This window comes from Solanum dulcamara, chromosome 1, assembly GCF_947179165.1.
Source record: "Solanum dulcamara chromosome 1, daSolDulc1.2, whole genome shotgun sequence".
Classification (NCBI taxonomy): Eukaryota; Viridiplantae; Streptophyta; class Magnoliopsida; order Solanales; family Solanaceae; genus Solanum; species Solanum dulcamara.
In genome coordinates, this window is record NC_077237.1 from 2,364,211 (window position 1) to 2,383,455 (window position 19,245).

The window sequence follows — 19,245 nt, forward strand, 5'->3', positions numbered from 1 at the left end:
GTTTATTGTGTCACACATCAAAACCTTATAATATTATTTAAAATAAGTAGGATATGGGATACAATTATATATAAAAGGTAAGGGTTGATAAAATAGAATAATTATCTAATAAGCAAAGTCCAAAATGAGAGAAAAACTGACCCAATCACACCAAATTGATCTTTTTATATAGAATGAGACTTTCTGTCGTTGCATAACGACGAATTTAACGTCAAGAGTGTAAAGTAGAAATTCAGATTTAACATAAAACATTTCACATACAAAACAAATAAAAATGCAATTACAACCAATTATCATTTCTTTCTGCCTCTATATTTCCCTCTCTGGGGCTTTAGAATTGTACATTCTAATTCAGATATATTGTTTTACATAAGAAAAATGTACAAATAATTGAACAGCAATAATACTTTTTTCAATCATCACAAAAAAATTTGAATAAAAAAAAATTACGAAGAGAGAAAGCACCTTTAAAGGGAGTTGTCATTCAGTATTACCACTTGTTTCTTTGTTCAATGTTAACTTCCCCATTTCATCTCGCATGAAAAGCTTTTCAACTACATCGTTCCAGTTAGTTCTTGCATCGGTGGAATGACCTGTACTTGTGGATGTATCTTCTATGAGAGAAGCCGTCTCTGTTACTCCTCGCGTTGATTCCTCCTCCTCTTTTTGTACTGATGGCTCCTCGCCTGTGTCTGTTGGCACGGCGTGTGGAATATTTAAAGTGACAGCTCTTTCTAATGCCTTCTTGTGTTCTTTTTCTAGCGTGTGCTGTCTTTCGATTTTCTGCACTGGTGGTGGAGTCGTTGCTGCCTCGGCACTTACAGTCTCCTTGAGTCTCTGCAGGGAAGAGACTAGTCAGGAAACATATATTTCTTCAACAAACATTTTCAAGTAAATGAAAATGACTTTCTAGCATGCGGAAACATAGCAGGGTTAAGCACGCATATTCTGCTCCTTCAGGATCTTAGGAATTGAAACAAATTCATGGAAACTTAGCTAGCATTTGGCCATAGATTTTGGATCGGATTTTGAAAATCTATCTTCAAATATCTATTTGGCCATGAAAATTGATCAGATTTACGAAATCCGATCTTCAAATGACTAGTTTTTGGGACTTCCACTCACAAAACTTCAAGTTTTTTTCGAGTAAAATGCATGTCCAAACACAACTTCAAATTACAAAAACCACAACTTCAAAAATTCAAATTTTCATACCCGGTGTAGTTCCCACAAAGTAGAATCTGGGGAGGGTAGAGTATACGCAGACCTTACACCTACCTTAGAGTAGAGGCGTTGTTTCCAATAGACCCTCGGCTCAAGACAAAAACAGTCCAAAGCAGTTCAGAAAAAGAAATAACGGAAGTACATCAAGTGTAATTAATCATTTCTAGAAATTTTTGGTTCCTTTCGTGGGATTACCATGGAGTTCATTATGTCTGAAAGCCTCATATCTCCATGTTCAAAGGTGCCTTTCTTACTTAAATTTTATCATCATTTACTTGTAACAAATCTCATGTTAGGGATATGAAAATTGAAATCTGAATGCGGAAAAGACACAACTCCTCCTTTTTCTGATTCCCGAAAAAATGCCTAATATTAGGCTTGTCTCATTTGAACTCTTCCCGCTTGCAATGAAGGTAAGGCATTTCACTCACATGTTTTATCCAAATGAAATCATTAATTATGGAGTAGCTTCCTTTTCAAATGGAAAAATATTACTAATAAGTTACTTACCGCTAACGCCTTCTCTGATTCTCTTTGTATCCAAATAATTCCATGATCAGATGTAGCATTGCATGACAACACGATATGTTCAAATCTTCCATCAACGGGGATAGCAGTTCTAACATCTGGAGGGAATCTCCCACACCTGTCGAGCAGGAAATGTAATTATGAAAAAGTATTTTAGCGTTGATGTTCCAACATCAGCAAATTGATCTTGATGCCAGGGTAAATCAATTAAAAATTGCTTTCTAAAATTCTTCCCAAGATCCAAAGAAGTTCCAAAGAAAAAAATATCTCTTTTCTTTTACTAAGAATATAGTAAGCAGAAGCGCTCAACACTCGATACCCCAGGAGTTCATCATGAATGCACTACATAATTCAGCAAACAATCTGTTCAATAACTCTAAATCTTATCATGCATAGTATCAAATAGTATTGTAGTACTCCCTCCGTTTCAATTTGTTTGTCCGATTTTGACTTAACACAGAATTTAAGAAAGTAAAGAAGACTTATGAATCTAGTGGTCTTAAGCTAAATTTAAGTAGAATGTACCATAATGCCCTTTAATCGTGTGGTCTTAAACATGCCATGTGGAGAGTTGAAACTAAAGAGTTGCCAAAATAGGAAAGAGGCTTTCTTTTTTAAACAGACTAAAATGGAAGTAAGACAAACAAAGTGAAAGGAGAGAGAATCAAATTATGGCAACTGACAACACAATGAGCAGTAAAGTTCAGTAAGTATTGATCTAAGATTGCAGCATGAGGAAAAAAAAAAGAGACTTTGGCTCAACTCTCGAGCAACTCTAATGCACTTGAGAAGAAGAAAAGAAGAAGACAGTAAGTACACATTAAAAGGTCTGAGCTAAAACTTTTGAAACTTAAAAGTATCAGGTTTGGTAAAGTACTTCAGTTAGTTACCAGAATTTGCAACGAGTCCAATCATTACCATCCATTTATGCCACAATTAAGAAAACCGCCTCAGGTAATCCAATTGAACTAAAACTATAAAAGCTTCTGAACGATGGGAATTTAAAGGCATCGTTCAGAAGATCTGAATCAAGCAAAGATGAATATCCGCAGTTGATTACTCCGTTACATGCCCCAGTGAATGTGAATGCTTACAAGTTCTTCTTGGTGTATTTAGTCTAGAAGCGTCATTAGCCTTTCTCATCTAGAGTTTCATTCAGTGAGAGGGGCATCAAGCTTTGATGCAGGCTTTAATCAATTCTATTCTGGATTGCTCTATTAGCTTGGATATAGCAAAGGGAACTAACATAGTAACATATTTCAAATATGAAAAAGTTTCAGTAACATCTTGAATACTTCAAAAATGCTTCTTAGTGCAAGACATCAGGTGGTGTGTTGCCAAAGTGAGGTCGTATGTCTGAGCCTATTGATGCGAAATTCTAAAATTTTATCCTTTGAGCAACGGAGAAGCGCTCTGTGTTTCTATGTGTGACAGGGTTGGAATCTTGGAACTAGCCAATCCAATGAGGAGGTAACGCTATCTAAAATCTTCTTCAGAGATCATAAAAGTAAAACCGCCTGAAAAGGGTGGTGCAGAATAGTAGTATCAATATTTGAACGTGATTTACCTGCAAAATTTTCTTTCAACGACATGATACATTCGACCAGGTGCATATAATCTTCTTGGATCTCTGAGCTTCCTACCTTCTGGTATGAAAGTATCTCTCAAGCACACCAAAAATAACAAGCATGGTAAACTGTTGAAAGCATTAACGCCCAGTTTAGGAGATACTTATAACAATTCATCCATAGCAAAAAAATCCAAAGGATGATAGGAAACCCAAGGGCTTTGTTCTGCACCCAAAGAATATAGGAGAATTGAACTAACCAAAAGACGGATTTGAATATATCTTCCAGTGGAGTGGGTGTCCGTGGTAAGAAATCATCCTGAAGAAGAAGAAGCCAGTATAGACGTGTTAATTCAGAGAACATGATTGTTTCATGAAGTTCCATTTGGCAATAAGGAACAAATCAACACCTAGTTTGTTGCATTTATGGCTTTCAGCCTGCAAAATTTAAATTCCTGGATAAAAATAGCACAAATATCGTTTTTGGTAATTATTTTACTGCAATATCCTAAAAGTTTGACTGCCCCATCAATTAAATCAAAAATATTCAGTACGTGATAGAAACGAATGAGCATGACATCGATAATGGTTAGATCTATCTTAGTAAGCAGCCTGAATCAGCTGTATTTGGTTTGAGGTCAAAAGCAGAGGCTGTTCCAATGCCTGTCAATGGATTGGCCAAACTTTCCCTCGCTATACGTACCATTTTGTTTATTCATTTTTTCTTAGAATGGATTTTAACTAACTGTTCTGGTCCACCGAAATAAGCCCTTGAACCACACTAAACACATGAAAAGCACATATAAACGTCCTTTCTTCCACTCTAGTGGGTTCAAATTCCCCCTCATTATCGACAGTTGAACTATGCAGATCCAATTATTTAATCTGTATTACCTTAAAGATATGAGTTGTAAGAGAAAACTTCAAATGGTACACGCAACTGAACAGAACAAGATAAGATTTAGACAGAATGAATTGATATGAGCTAGTTTTTGGGACAAGAGGACCTCTATGCTAATTCGACAAAAAAAAAACTGACCATTTGGAAGTCTCAAATAGTCTGAATTTGCATTTCCGACTATGTCCCAAGTCATGGTACCTGTAATATATTTGTTATAAGCTTATTGTGCAAACTTTAATCTAAATTAAGTTGGTCGTTGTATAGAAGAACTAAAAACTGCCATAGGATAGTGCAACTGTCTCCTAGAGTTCATCTGATGGCTATCATACACAACTCCTGCCCTATATAATCCCGTAAAAACAAGGTACCAACGATAGACCTTGGCTCAAAAGAAGTGTAGACAAAACAAGGTATCATACACAACTCCTGCCCAATAAAATTCTGTAAAAACAAGGCACCAACTATAGGCCCTTGGCTCAAAAGAAGCGTAGACAAAACAGGATAAAAAGGAAAACAGCGACAACATCATGGCAAAATAAACAGAGCTAGTGAGAATTCGAGAATAAGATACTACACTAATGCAAAATACTACTACTAAAGTGATGCAACACGAGGACTTCCCAGGGGATCACCCATCTTACTACTACTATATATACGTGCCAACACATCATGACACAAAGACAGACTATAAACAAGAGACCACATTTATCTGCACTAAAAATAAGGACGGGATGATAGATAAGGCAGTGCCAACGCATCTTCAGGTGATTGCGATAAATTCCTAAAAGGTTTCAGACGTTCAAAAAAATACAATCTGCTTCTACATTTTAGGACTATTAAGTTATCAGCATCAAATTTCAATCTTTTCCTCTAGCCACCTAATGCCCAAAATTATTACTAGCTAAATCAACAGACCAAACATACATTTTAGGTTAAGTCATACTAAACACCATATCCAACATTTCCAATCACAAACTAATGTACAAAATATTAATCAAGCAGTAACATTTTTCTGAATATGTTGCTAAAGCATGATTGTAACAAATTAGAATGGGCAAATCAATGATGACTAAACCAACTCACCTGCAAAACCACTGAGTGGATAACATCAGCATATTTAACAGCCAAATTGAGTGACATACACCTAGCAGGAGCAAGAGCATAGCAACTGATTAAACTCCTTGGAATACCCCCTAATCTATCCCCGTGATTCGCCACAATTATAGTCAACAATGATGCAACTCCAGAACCCAAAGAATGCCCGATAAATATCATCTTGTAACTCTTCCCATTCTCAATCCAAAGCCTTTTCAAAGTCTCGGATTCTTTATTCAACATCCAAATTGCTGCCTTCAACAAACCATGATGCACATAACCACCATCAAACATCTGCTGCCCAAGCTTATTATCCATCAAGACTTTATAATCACTTTCTTTATACAAATTTAAACCCCTGATGGCTACAACAATCTCATGGTGCTCATGATCAAGGTAAATCAAATAAGGTGGAGCATTACCTGTCCGAAAAATTAAACAGTATTAAATGAAAGTGTTGTTGGAAATAAATGGAAAAGAAGCAATAGAATTGTTTATGAGTAAATGCACCCAGTGTCGGAGAAAGAAATTTACACAAGGGGATTCAAAAATACTGAAGTCTAAAATATCACACCACCTATGATTTGAACTTGCAACCAAAACTAATTTTTGAACCCCCTTTGACACTATACAAAACCTCTCTTAACATTTTTTCCCTTTTTGCACAATATCATTTTCCGGCAAAGGGGTTCAATTGAACCACCTTGTAACTAGCTCCTACCCTACATGTATCTTTTTCTCCCTATTGTATTGTATTGTTTTGATGCTTACAACGTTTTTATAGATTGTATCATTTTCCGTCATTACATAATGCCACACATTAGCAATTTGAAGAATAAACTTCCAATATTATAAATAAAAGTAGGATATATGGCAAAGTTATTATGGGAAAATGGAGGAAAAGTGATAAAATAGGATCGTTAAATATAAGCTCTAAGACAAGATAAGGAAAAAACAAGGTAACGACACAATCACACCAAATCAGTCCTTACATAAAATGGAACTTTTCCGTCTAACTAATTAGCGATTGATTTAATGATACAATACAATAAAATTTAAGTAGCAATTAAAACAAATATTATATTTAAACTAACAACACAATACGACGGGTAACAACCATCCAAACAAGGTGTTAATGATGGATTTAATGATACGATTAAGTAACAATCAAAACAAACATGATAGTTCAACTAACAATACGAAACAATACAATAGATAACAACCATCCAAACAAGTTGAGTCGTGTTAGGCACTGTCCTAAGAAACTAATTCATCAAAGCGAAAATTTCTACCTAGTGTTTCTCGATATGCCACACGCTTCACCACCCAGTCGGGGTTAAGCCTATAGCCTCCTTCAGGTGGAAATTTTGGATTATGAAGGTCATCTTCATAGACAGCAAGAATTGTACGGCAAAGACGAGGAATAGGTTCGAATTCGTCGTAGGTTGCTGGAGGCCACGTGGCACTGTCATCATTGCCTATGTAAGTGCAACGTTTCCATACCCAACGCATACATCCTAAAACCACCACACACTCAAATCCACAAGCAACTGACATTAAAGTAGAAAAAAAATCAAGAATTTCTACTACTATTAAAAATCTCTAATTTTTATACTAAAGTTTGTGTTTTTTGAGGTATATGAGTGGAAATTTCAAGTGGGGTTGCAATAATTTACAAGAATATGTGATGGGTTTAAGATTTTTTGGTTTTTTTTTTCAAGATTGAATGAAACTGGAAAAAATCAAGAATGTATTACAATTACAAATCTCTAATTTATAGATGGGTATACTAAAGTTTGTGTTTTTTGAGGTTTGAAAGTGGAAATTTCAAGTGGGATTGCAATAATTTACAAGAATATGGGATGTATTTAGGATTGAATTTTTTCTCCAGATTGAATGGAACTGAAAAGAAATAATCAAGAATTTAGAACTGTTAAAAAACTGTAATTTTTGTATGGGGATGCTAAAGATTTGATTCTTTGAGCTTTACAAGTGGAAATGTCAAGTGGGGTTGTGAGGATTTACAAGAATATATATATTTTTTTATTTTTATTTTTGAAGATTAAATAATAAGAAGAAAATATTAATGAAGAACATAATAGAGCAAAAAAATATATATTATATAGGTTATGTGAAAAATGTATTGTTATGGTGGGTGGCTATGTGGAAATGTCACGTGGATTTACAAGAAATCTTATGACATCAAAGATTATTTTATTTTCTCAACGTTGAATACAGAGGGGATTGATTTGATTTGATTCTACTTTGGGTTTTGGCTTAAGGTCTAAGTAAGTGGATTGTGTTCCTCTTTTTGTGCTAATCATGGAATGGTCAATTGAATTGTTCTTTCTACTAATTCAGGATTATTTAAGGGGTTGACATATATTTGATTGAAATTGTATTGAAGTTAGAAGTTGATAATGGTGTTTGAATATGTATTTCAACAATAATAATAATAACATATTTAGCGTAATTTTAAAGTGAAATTTTAAGAGTTGTATATAAACTTTATTATTATAATGAAATTTAGAGAAACTGTTTGCAATAAATAATATGCATTTTATTTGGATAAAAATAAAGTTTTACTTGTGAAAAATGATTTTGCACTTATTTAAAAACTTATTTTCAAAAACTAACAACATATTCCAATACATCAAAATAATTTTATTTTATTTTATTTTTGGTTGTAACTTTTTAGTTTTTGGTTCAATGGCATTGGGGCTGCGGAGAAGCATTTGGATTGTTGAGTGGGAAAAGGGGAAAGGACAAATGCGCCTTGTGGTGTTCAACTATAATTTTCCACGCTATGAAAGTTGTATACATCTTTCCAATAAGGTGAATATCTTTGTATACAACGTCACACGTCATCAACGTGGGTTCTGATGGTATGATTGAAAATGTTTTACTTTATTAAAAAAATTTGGATTTGAGATCTTAGAAATCATGTTGGAAGCACCGTCTCCACAAATAAACCATATAATGCGAAAATCTAAATTTAATTAGATTCGAATAAAGATATTGAACACAAAGAAAAAAGAAAAACATGTCACAACTCGCAATTGTTAGCTACTTTTGGAGTCATATTTTTGTGGCAGAGATTTTCCCAATTTTGAAATATTATTTTTCAATCAACTCGATATTGGATTTTTTCACGTTTAAATCAAATCATCTAATAAAGAACATAATATTTGTTTCATTGCAATTGAAGTCGTAGTACCTATTGAATGTGTATTTTATTGTTCGCGCATTATTATTCGAGGAACGACAATTTATCTTATTATATGATTTTGGACGTTCTTTATCTTTTGAGATAGTTTTTAGGTTGAGTTAGACTCAAAATTCATTTCATTAATATGCTATTAAACAAATTCACTCAATTCTTGACTTTACGAAAACCTAATAAAGTTTTTCGCTCTGCAATTTCGGGCTTTCATATTATCATGTCCACACTCTAATTGGCAAGACTAGACGTGACAGGTATGTTAGGAGTTTTGGGTGAGACCAGAGATGCTACTTTCTCTTTTTATATAATTTTGAAATTAAATAGACAAAAATGTTCCTTCAAAAATCTCTTGTGTATTAATTTTATATACATCTCTTAGAAAATTAGATGCAAGAAATACCCAAAATTTTTTTTTGGCAATTAATGAAGACTAGTCAAGATATAATTGTATACAAATTAATTAAACACATAGTCAATGTCTGATTTTGGTGATATTTCCATGCAAATTCCACAATTATTCTTTTGGTATGACAATTCAACGAGTTGAGAAGATATTGACCATCTTCTTTTCCTATGCCCAGGAGAAAAGTGGATTTGATAGGCATGTTGAATAATTTTTAAATGAGATAATACATAAATATATAGTATTTAAATTTGGTATTAACTGATAAACAAATATTTTAATTTTGAATAAGCATATTTAGACATCCAACTTGTCTCCATGTGTCAATTGAAACTCCAACTTATAAATGATCATTTAGACACATAAATTTATCTGTCTCATCAACATCAAGTATTCATGAGACACAGTGAGGACGAGTTGAAGTGTTTAACTGTCGATTGAGATCATGTTGAGATGTTTAGATTTGCAATCTCAAAGTTAGAGTGTTTATTTTCTCGTTAAAGCTAAATTTGAGTGTCTATTTATGCATTTTTTTGAATTCCAACGATTAAGTGAGAAAAATAGTTTTCTAAGTCCAATACAACAAATATTAAAAGGATTAAGAAATAAGAAGAAAAGACCCCTACGCCCCAATCCCCCCCCCCCCCTCCCTTTCTCCATCTGGATTTCAAATTAGATGTCTGAAGTTCTTTTTCCATCATCTAGAACTTTTCAAATGCTACATTAATTTCTTTCTTTGGTCATAAATTAAATTATTTACTTAATAGAAAAAGGAAAATACATTTGTATGGAAGATATAATATAATGAAACAATGAAACAAATAGTCCTATATCCTCTTTAACAATTTAAGTTTTTAATGAACTGATATAGAACACTTCAACACATTAATCTAAACAAATAAAGGTTTTGGGTTCAAGTTTTACTGGCACTAATATAAAAGAAACATACTTTATATTTGATGAAATAGAATTAAGCTTACACGCAACAAAATGTGTTGAAGATATAGTTAATTAAATAAAAACATATATTTTTTTAACAATTAAACTTTAGATAAGATGATATCACAATATAAGAATTCAACAATTCGATCCTCTGCCTAAAACAAAACTGCAAAAGCATAAAAATCTGGAAAATATGAATAGGATTTTGCTTCTAAAATTTTGGCTCATTTCTCTTCTACCTCATCTAACTAAATCAAAATTCTAGAAGAATGTCTACTAATTATCTCTTATCCTATCACCAAAACCATTGGTGGATCCAGTATTTTCACTCAAGATGTTCGAAAAAATAACTGAATCTAAATATCGAAAAATCTAACTGAACCGAACTAATTCGGTTTTTCGGTGTCGATTCTTCTGTTTTTTGGTTTGGTGTCTGTTCTTTTTTACGGAAACTTCGGACTTCGATTCTTCAGTGTAAGGGTCATGAAATCATGGTGCACCGAAGAACCGAAATTTTATTAAATAAATTTAAAATAATATTTTAAATTATATTACTTATATATTTTTGACTCAAAATATTTTAATTTTTATTCGTAATTCTAATTTTTCTCTCTATTGATTTCTTGGTAATTCTTCGTACTAAACTTAATAACACACAGTGACTCTTCGGTCACTAATAAGTAGTTTGGTGAAGCTGTAACACCCCAAATTTTTTTCGCCAAGACTCGAACCATTTTTCATATGCGTGTAGACTCGGACTGAATGACTTGTAATTTTATATATGAGTTAAGATAAATTTCTAAATATTTGTAGGGTATTAGATGTGATTTAGGGTCTAAGGGATCCCTAAATCCAAGCCAAGTACAAAGAATTTCTATCGGTTAAGTTTTCGAATGAGTCCATCTAAGGGTCAACTTCAAACAATCATATCTCCTAGAATATAAAGAATTAGATGTCCCATAACCCATCAAATTAAAGTTCTTTGATTCCTCTTTCCAACGCCACTGATTTTACCTTATTTGGAGCTTGGAGTAGAAAGTTATGATCGTTTTATCGAAGCACATCCTTATAGGACAATTCAGCGAGCTCACCAACCAATTTGGCGACTCGCCGAATAGTTCAGCGAACCACGACCTAACTCGCCAAATAATGCCCAAAATCCTTCAGAAAATGTTGGATTGGGCGAGCTAAAACACCATTTGACAACTCACCGAATAGGTCGGTAAGGAGACCTCGAGCTCGCCGAAATTGCCGACGGAATTTATTAAAAGGTATTTTTTTTCAATCTTTCAACCTAATAATATTCTTATACTTAGAGATACTCTCAAAATCTCAAATTCTCCTTCTCTCAAAGATCAAGAACTTCAAGAAAGAGATTTCTCCAATATTGGGAGATCTAAATACTCTAAGTCTAAGATCTCCTTCACAAATCTATAGATTGGTTTATCAACTTCAAGCTACAAGGCTCCAAGCCCAACACTTTTATCCAATAACTCCTAAAATTCAGGTATGTAAGGCTAACACAATGTTGGACCAAGTTCGTCCACGTGCCCCTTCATCTTTAATGATTCAAGTTAAGTTGAGTTGGAATTTTCGAGTTCCGTGAATTTAATTCTTGAGTTATCTATTGTCATTTGGGTTCCTTGTACATATTTAAAATACGTATTGATGTTGTTCATGGGTTGAGTATTTGATTTGGATGCATGTTCATGTCTTCATTCACATGAACCCTAATTGAATATTATATTTGATTTTGAGCATTGATTGTATAAGAGTTTGAGTTTTCACATAAGTTGATTTTTTCATTATTTTGAACATGGATATATTGAGCATAAATGATGGTTTTGAGACAAAGTTTTAACGAGTTGTGATTGATTTTCAAAAATATATTTCTGAAAGAAATTGATGATTTGAGCATGAATCGAGTGAGAGTTGAATTGAAAGAGTCTTTAAGAATTTTAACCATTTTGATCATGATTTCGCTATGCATTATTTTGAGTCGAAATTACATGTTTTAAAGAGATTTAAAAGAGTTGAGTATTTAGTCTCAATGAGGGGATTTGATTGAGTTGATTTGAAATAGCATAATGATTGAGATGAAATTGAGTTTCGATGGGAGTCTAATGAGACTAGTCAAAAGTTTTGATTGAACTGATTTGTTTAAATTGCATGAGCATTTTGAGTTTTGAGAGCAGTATCGAGCACCGAATTGAGCGAGAGTAAAATTCAATAACTACGTAGCCAGCGTAGGAGAGGATTGAACCATTAAAGTTGGATGTTTTTCTATTTTATTGTCCTGAAAAGATAGGACTTGATTGATTGGTGGATCCAGATTGGTATATTTGTCCTTTACATTGGAAAATATTGGACGGATGTGGCAACGACGTCGGTTCGTTGTGCATCACCTACTTATAGGTGGTGGGATTGTTGTCGGTTAAGAGAGTCACCCAAATTGTGCATGAAAGTATATGACATGTTTTGAACAAGTTGCATATTACTGAGTCCTTCTTAAAGTATTGTTATATTTTATACTTGCATATCATACTGAGTTGGGTGAGTTTCATTCCATTTTGGGTACCTTTGATGTATTGTTATTTTATTCTGCCATATTACATACTTGTACATTCCACGTACTGACGTTCATTTGGGCCTGCATCATTTTATGATGCAGAGACAGGTGTTAGAGATCATCAACAGGCGCTTCGTTGAAGATCTATTTCTTTTCTGATAGTGGTGAGACCTTCTTGCCTTCGGAGGGATCATATTCATTCTTTCCATTGCTTATGAGTAGTTTTTTTGAGGTAGCCATGAACTTGTCATTGGCTCCATTTAGGTAGTAGATATAGAGGTTTCATAGACTAGATAGTGATGGATTTATTTTGATGTTTTTAACTCTTGATTAGTTTTCTTTCAAACTATGTTTTTGATTTGAATGATGGAGATTGATGATTGAGTTAGCCCACTAAGATTTGTTTTTCTCTTAAACTAAGTCTTCCGCTGAATCAATGAATGTGTGATCAGGCCAAGTGGTTCACTTGGGAGCCAGTAATGGCTTCTGAGTGTCGGTCACGCCTAGGGTACCATCTGGGAGCGTGACAAAAGCTAAGGTGTTGATTAATTTTTGCAGCTAAGGTGGTAATTCTTGATTTCTTTTTTTCCCTGTTGATTTCTTGCTTAACGTTTTCTTGTTGTTGTTCCTTTTTTCCCTGTTGGTTCTTTTAGGAATTATGCAAGAAGAAAACTGCAAAATAATAAATAAACACAAGAATTTTTACACCAAAAAATTGTTTTAAAACACCGAAATAAATCGAATCGAAGTTGAAAAAATCGAACCGAACCGATCTAGTTTGGTTTGAAATATGGTGCGCACTTTTTCAAAACCGAACACTGAAGAACCGAACCAAATTTTAGCAAAATTGAACTGAACGCCCACCCCTAGTAGTGTAATATATGTTCAGGGTGTTCAAAAGATAATATATATATATATATATATATATATATACACACACATGAACACAGAAAATTTAACCTAAATATACACTATAATTTTTTGTCCAGGATGTTTAGGTGAACACCCTAGCCTCTTACTGCATCCGCCCTACCCAAACTACCCCTAATGTCTCATAATAATTCGTGTACCAGTAAAGTCACTAAACTATATGTCATAAAATATAAATTCCCATATAATCAAATTTTTGACACCAAAGAATGACATGTCATCGCCATATCATCATTTTTTTATCGTGTATATGCCACGTGGAATATTTCAAATGTAGTGATGGTACAATTATTTTTTTGGTATATAGATTGATGGTACCATCATAGTCTAAGAAGTTGAGACCTTTTTCTTAATCCTGCCTAAATCCAAATTAAAGCAAAAACAAATATATGTAATTATCTAATTCAGTTGGCCAAATGCAAGAAAATTTTCAACCATTAAGAAGAAACTCCTAACTACCAACAAACTAAACTTTTTAAACTTAACACTCAAAATTCCAAGATTCTCCATTAACAAGGATAAAAATCAAATCCATCACCTACTATGACTAAACTTGAAGTACATGACATAAACAAAAAAAAAAGCTATGCAAATTAAATTCACTACACACTTATTATAAATTCTCACAATCAATTGCAACATTTCTCAAGTACTATCTCAGGGTATCCAGTCACTCAAAATTAATTGCTCTACTTTCTGTAAGTGAGAACTAGCTCTTTTCGAGTTGTTCAAAATGGTGAATTTAGGTCAAGTAATTCTTGGATTCTTGATTATTGGAACTGTTGTGTCTGTGGGTTCAGCTGGAGAGCAAGTTGTTACATATGTATTTGGTGACTCATTGACTGAAGTTGGGAACAACAATTATTTGCAATCTTTAGCCAAATCTAATTTTCCATTTTATGGAATTGATTATGAAGGTGGAAGAGCTACTGGTAGATTCACTAATGGAAGGACTATTGGTGATATCATATGTAATTTCTATGAAATTTGCTACATAATCTTGAGTAAACTTGATCATTTTCTCATATTTTCATGTTGGAAATAGTCGAGTCGGGTTATCATCTATGTTGCTTGAATTTTTCAAATGCATCCGTGTTGAATCCATCAAAATTCACTATTTTTAGAGGATTCGACACCTACCTGGAAACATTTTTGAAGATCACAACAAACGTATCATAAACGAACTACTTTAAAAAAAATAGAAAATTTTGAGAGGCGTCTAACATTATATCGACGAATTGTCGTATATGGGCTGATTTTAACCTATTTTTCTCTTCAACTTGCAGCTGCAAAACTTGGGGTTCAATCACCACCCCCATATCTTTCTTTAGCACCAAATGATGATGCAATCTTGAAAGGGGTTAATTATGCATCTGGTGGAGCTGGAATTCTCAATGATACTGGACTTTATTTTGTAATAATTATTTCAATTTATTTTTAAAAAAAAATATCTAAATTTTCTAATTAATTTCATTTACAATTGATTCTAAATTTGTTATGGGCACAAAATTACAGATTCAAAGAATGACATTTGATGATCAAATAAAGAGCTTTGAGAAGACAAAAGAAGCAATCAAGGCTAAAATTGGACAAGAGGCTGCAGAAAAACATGTTAATCAAGCTGTCTACTTTATTGGAATGGGTATGTGTGTGCATTAATTATGTTGCTCAAGAATCTCTTAAGATACTGTCATATGTATTCGTGTTAGATAAGCATTTTTTCTTTTCTTATCGTAGTAAAGTATCTATCAATAACAAAATATTTTTATTGTTCTGATATCAAGTTGTTATAATCTTTTCAGGTAGCAATGACTATGTCAATAACTTCTTGCAACCCTTCTTAGCTGCTGGGCAACAATACACACACGACGAATTCGTAGAACTTCTAACCTCAACCTTAGGCGAACAATTCACCGTAAGTTATGCAAAGTTCAATATTATTAGTTATGCGAGATTCTATATTGAAAACTAAACATTCTATAAGTTATACAAAATTTGGATACGTCAAAGCAGATGACCTCTCAATTTGATTTTTCTTTCATTTTCTTGAATTTTAGAATCTTCATCAACTTGGAGCAAGAAAGATGGTGTTTCATGGACTTGGACCACTAGGTTGCATTCCTTCACAAAGGGTGAAATCCACAAGAGGAATATGCTTGAAACAAGTTAATCTATGGGTACAAGAATTCAACTCAAAAGTGGAAAAATTGGTTGCCACTCTGAATAAACATCTCCCATATGCACAAATAGCATTTGCAGATACTTATCCAATTGTTCTAGACTTGATTGAGAATCCCACAGCTTATGGTAACTGTTTTTTTCCCTCTAGTTTTTGCTTAAACAACTTATATTCTTTAAGGACAAAAATTCTTTCCATATAAAATAAGGTGTAAGCAAGTTTCTTTCTGACTATACTTAGATAGGAAAAGCTTATAGGGCACTTACTCCTTTTTTTCATCAATTATTCGATATCAAAATTGAAATCAAATAAATTAAAACTTATTAACATGTCTCAATAATATCTTCCTCACTACATTCTTATTCTTTACCTTGGGTTATTTATTCTAGAATTTTGAATATAATTTTTTTTGTTTTTAGGTTTCAAGATATCAAATACATCATGTTGCAATGTAGACACAAGTGTTGGAGGATTATGTTTGCCAAATTCAAATCTATGCAAGAATCGAACAGAATATGTATTTTGGGATGCATTTCATCCAACAGATGCAGCAAATGCAGTACTAGCAGATGAAATTTTCAACACATTATTCCATCAAACCTCTAGCTCTGCACCCGCACCGGCACCAGCAACTTTCCCTCGAAAGTTTCTTTCGAGGAAAACATAGAAATCAAACTTCCGAGGAAAAATAGCATACGATGCATTACAAACGTATGATTAATTCTAAAAAGATACGACACCAAAGAGTGATTACTTTACGAATTATTATTCAATTTATGTTGCAATTGTTATTTATTCTATTATAAATCTACAAATAACTACCCCACAAATAGCTCCGATCTAAATTATTTTAAATTAAATTTGTCCAAATTATCAATGTGCTATAACTTGAAATAATTATTATTAATATCAAGATTAATAACAATATAACCAAAAGATAAAAAATCAACGGGTTATTTATTTGCTCTCAGATAAGGGCCAAGGTTTTTCCACATGAGAAATTTAATAAAGAAATTGACTGACCCAATCAAAGATTTTAAGCTGAAGAATTATAAATAAATAAATCCCCACTCATTTTCAATTTTCTCTGAAAAAAGCTTTCATCTTTTCACCAAAATAAATTGGATAAAAAAGAATCATAAAGCTTTTTAACAAAGCATTAATAAAAATTGAGTAAACAATCTTCAGCAAAAAATCCAAATGGGTCATATCCAAATCTTCATCAAATTTCTTTATCTCAGTGTGGTTAAAGCAAAATCAATCATCACTGAGCAAAATCAAATTTATTTTTTAAAAAAAATGTTGAACCTACGAGAAAACGCATAAATTCATGAAAAAAATATTGAAATCTGCGTGTCCATAAGTACAAAAAATTAAAATTAATTTAGCATTTTTTTCGAATTTTCTCAGTTGTTATTAATCGAAACAGAGAAAATCATAGTAAATGCAATCAAAGAATAAATCTATCAAAATTAAAAACAGAAAAAAGTAAACAAAATTGAAGAAAATTGAAGCAGAATCTAAAATGAATATTGAATTATTATGTTGGTAGATCTAACTATTTATAGGATCAATAGCTAGGGTTTTCTGATGGGCTTTGGGCTTGGCTTTAGTTACAGCCCATTAGGATTTAGATGGATCTCATATATGTTTAGCCGAAGGAAAACTTACATAGATATACTATATTAGAAAAATATTTACTATTTATAATAATAATATTTTTATTTTTGCTAAATACTTATAATATATTTATAATAGAGTTTTTAATACATATTATAAAAAATAATTTATAAAATACCTATAATACAAATTTTATTGATAGGTAATACATTTGTCACATATTTTAATACAATTATAATACATTGTGAATTTTTTACTAAGCAAACATAATATAATTTTAAAAGGCAAAAACCATCGATGGCCCCTCAAAGTTGGCACCAACTTTCACGTAGACACCTAAACCTGAAGATGTTCATTTTAGACACCTAATGTAAGGGTCTGATGTGTCATGTTGACATTTTTTAAATAATCTGAAGTTGGAGTCAAGAGCGTGTATTACAATTTCGTCCACATGGATTAGTTGACCAATTATATCATGCCAACTCATTATTCTTTACACGTTATATTTGGCTCCAAATTTAAAGGCTAAAAGTTGATCTTTCAACTCCAGCACCTTTTCTCTTCTTCAGTTCCAAAAACCCATTTCTCTTCTTCAGTTCACAGATCAAAACCTAGGTAAGAATATGAAGGTTCAATCTTTCTTGATTTTTATTCAATTTTTAGTTAGTACTAACTGTTATGTTAGTTTATGTTGCCAATTTGCAGGTTTAAAGGTTGAAATCAGGTGTTGGAGATTGCATTTTTGTCCAGAGAAGAAGGAAAATGGTGTCTAAAATCATCAAGAGAACTCCAACAAAGTCCATCAAGAATCGGAGGAATCTCCCTAGCCATCTCCGCCATAGCCGAAAGAAATTCCTTGCTAAAAATCCAGCCTCTATAGTTGTTGCTTCCATTAATAAATCGTTGTACACTTGTCACCGCCGTTTTATTAAACTTTTCACGAAATTTACCCGTGTTGCTACTTCGGAAGAAATCTCATTTACCGATGATCTTGCTGATGATGAGCCCAAGAAGCTCATTGAGTTCCTTGGTGGGTGTAATGAAGTTGAAGATATGAGAGATGTTGTGAAGGTTTATCTTGCTGAAGAAGAAGAATACACATCAATGGAAAATTAGTTTTTTTTTCTCTCTTTTTATGCTTAGTTTATTTATGCATTTGTTGGTTGCTTTTTTGGGAATTAGAAGCCCACAATTAACTATATAATTGACTTTAAGAAAAATAAAGAATTACTTTACCTTTGAAAGTTTACAAGTAAAAAATCTATGAACCAAATTTAGTTGGATCCAAGAAGTCTTTAATAGTGCTTCATTACCATATTTACAATATCGACATTCATCCAAAGAGGCCATGGAAGAGTTGGAGAAGCTCGACATGGAAGTGTAGGAGAAGGTCGAAACCAAAGAACAAGAGAGAAAACTGATTTTTTCCCCAAATCAGAGAAAGAAGCTAAGAATTAGGGCAAAATTGAAGAAGAAAGGGTATAAATACATAGATGGGAGAGATATTACCATTATAGGCCTTGTTTGATGCCACATCAGATGAAAAAATAGCTTCTACGCGCCTCAGGTAGGTGGAAAACACGTGAGGTGTCAGCTATGTAAAAAGTGTCAACATGACACATCAAACCCTTACATTATGTGTCTAAAATGAACATCTTCTTGTTTAGGTGTTGGTGCCAACTTTGAGGGGCCACCGATGAGTTTTGACAATTTTAAAACACTTACAATACATTTATATTACATGTATAATTCACTTTTAATACATAGTGCGGATTTATCATAGTATTAGTATATATTTCTATAAATGGTAATAAATAAAAAATATCGCTAAAATCAATAATTATTTATTAAAAACTACTCTTTTAACAATTTTTTCTTATATGAATCTCTTAAATTACGGTAGTTAAATACTTATCCACATTTAGTATTTTAATCCATAACAAACAGTTTATATTAATAGTTAAAAATTAGAATATATATATATACATATCTATATTATTATAAAAGCATGATATTATCCTATTAAAACTAGGAGCTTAACATTAAATCTATTTCAATGATCAA

The 19,245-nt window shown here is 32.6% G+C and overlaps 2 protein-coding genes across 2 annotated transcripts; one reads left to right on the forward strand and one right to left on the reverse strand.

Annotated features, from left to right (window-relative positions):
- Positions 1 to 220: 220 nt before the first annotated feature.
- On the reverse strand, positions 221 to 7,508 carry LOC129897135 (uncharacterized). The gene is made up of 6 exons (XM_055973011.1): positions 6,608 to 7,508; positions 5,304 to 5,737; positions 3,580 to 3,638; positions 3,320 to 3,448; positions 1,735 to 1,870; positions 221 to 837 (listed from the first exon to the last, which is right to left on the reverse strand). Exons 1-6 carry the CDS (start codon positions 6,870 to 6,872, stop codon positions 481 to 483), a joined length of 1,380 nt encoding a protein of 459 aa, XP_055828986.1. The 5' UTR covers positions 6,873 to 7,508; the 3' UTR covers positions 221 to 480.
- Positions 7,509 to 14,011: 6,503 nt separating this feature from the next.
- LOC129885952 (GDSL esterase/lipase At5g37690) lies at positions 14,012 to 16,392 on the forward strand. Its single transcript, XM_055960450.1, has 6 exons — positions 14,012 to 14,353; positions 14,669 to 14,796; positions 14,898 to 15,024; positions 15,185 to 15,297; positions 15,440 to 15,689; positions 15,981 to 16,392. Exons 1-6 carry the CDS (start codon positions 14,116 to 14,118, stop codon positions 16,226 to 16,228), a joined length of 1,104 nt encoding a protein of 367 aa, XP_055816425.1. The 5' UTR covers positions 14,012 to 14,115; the 3' UTR covers positions 16,229 to 16,392.
- Positions 16,393 to 19,245: the final 2,853 nt, after the last annotated feature.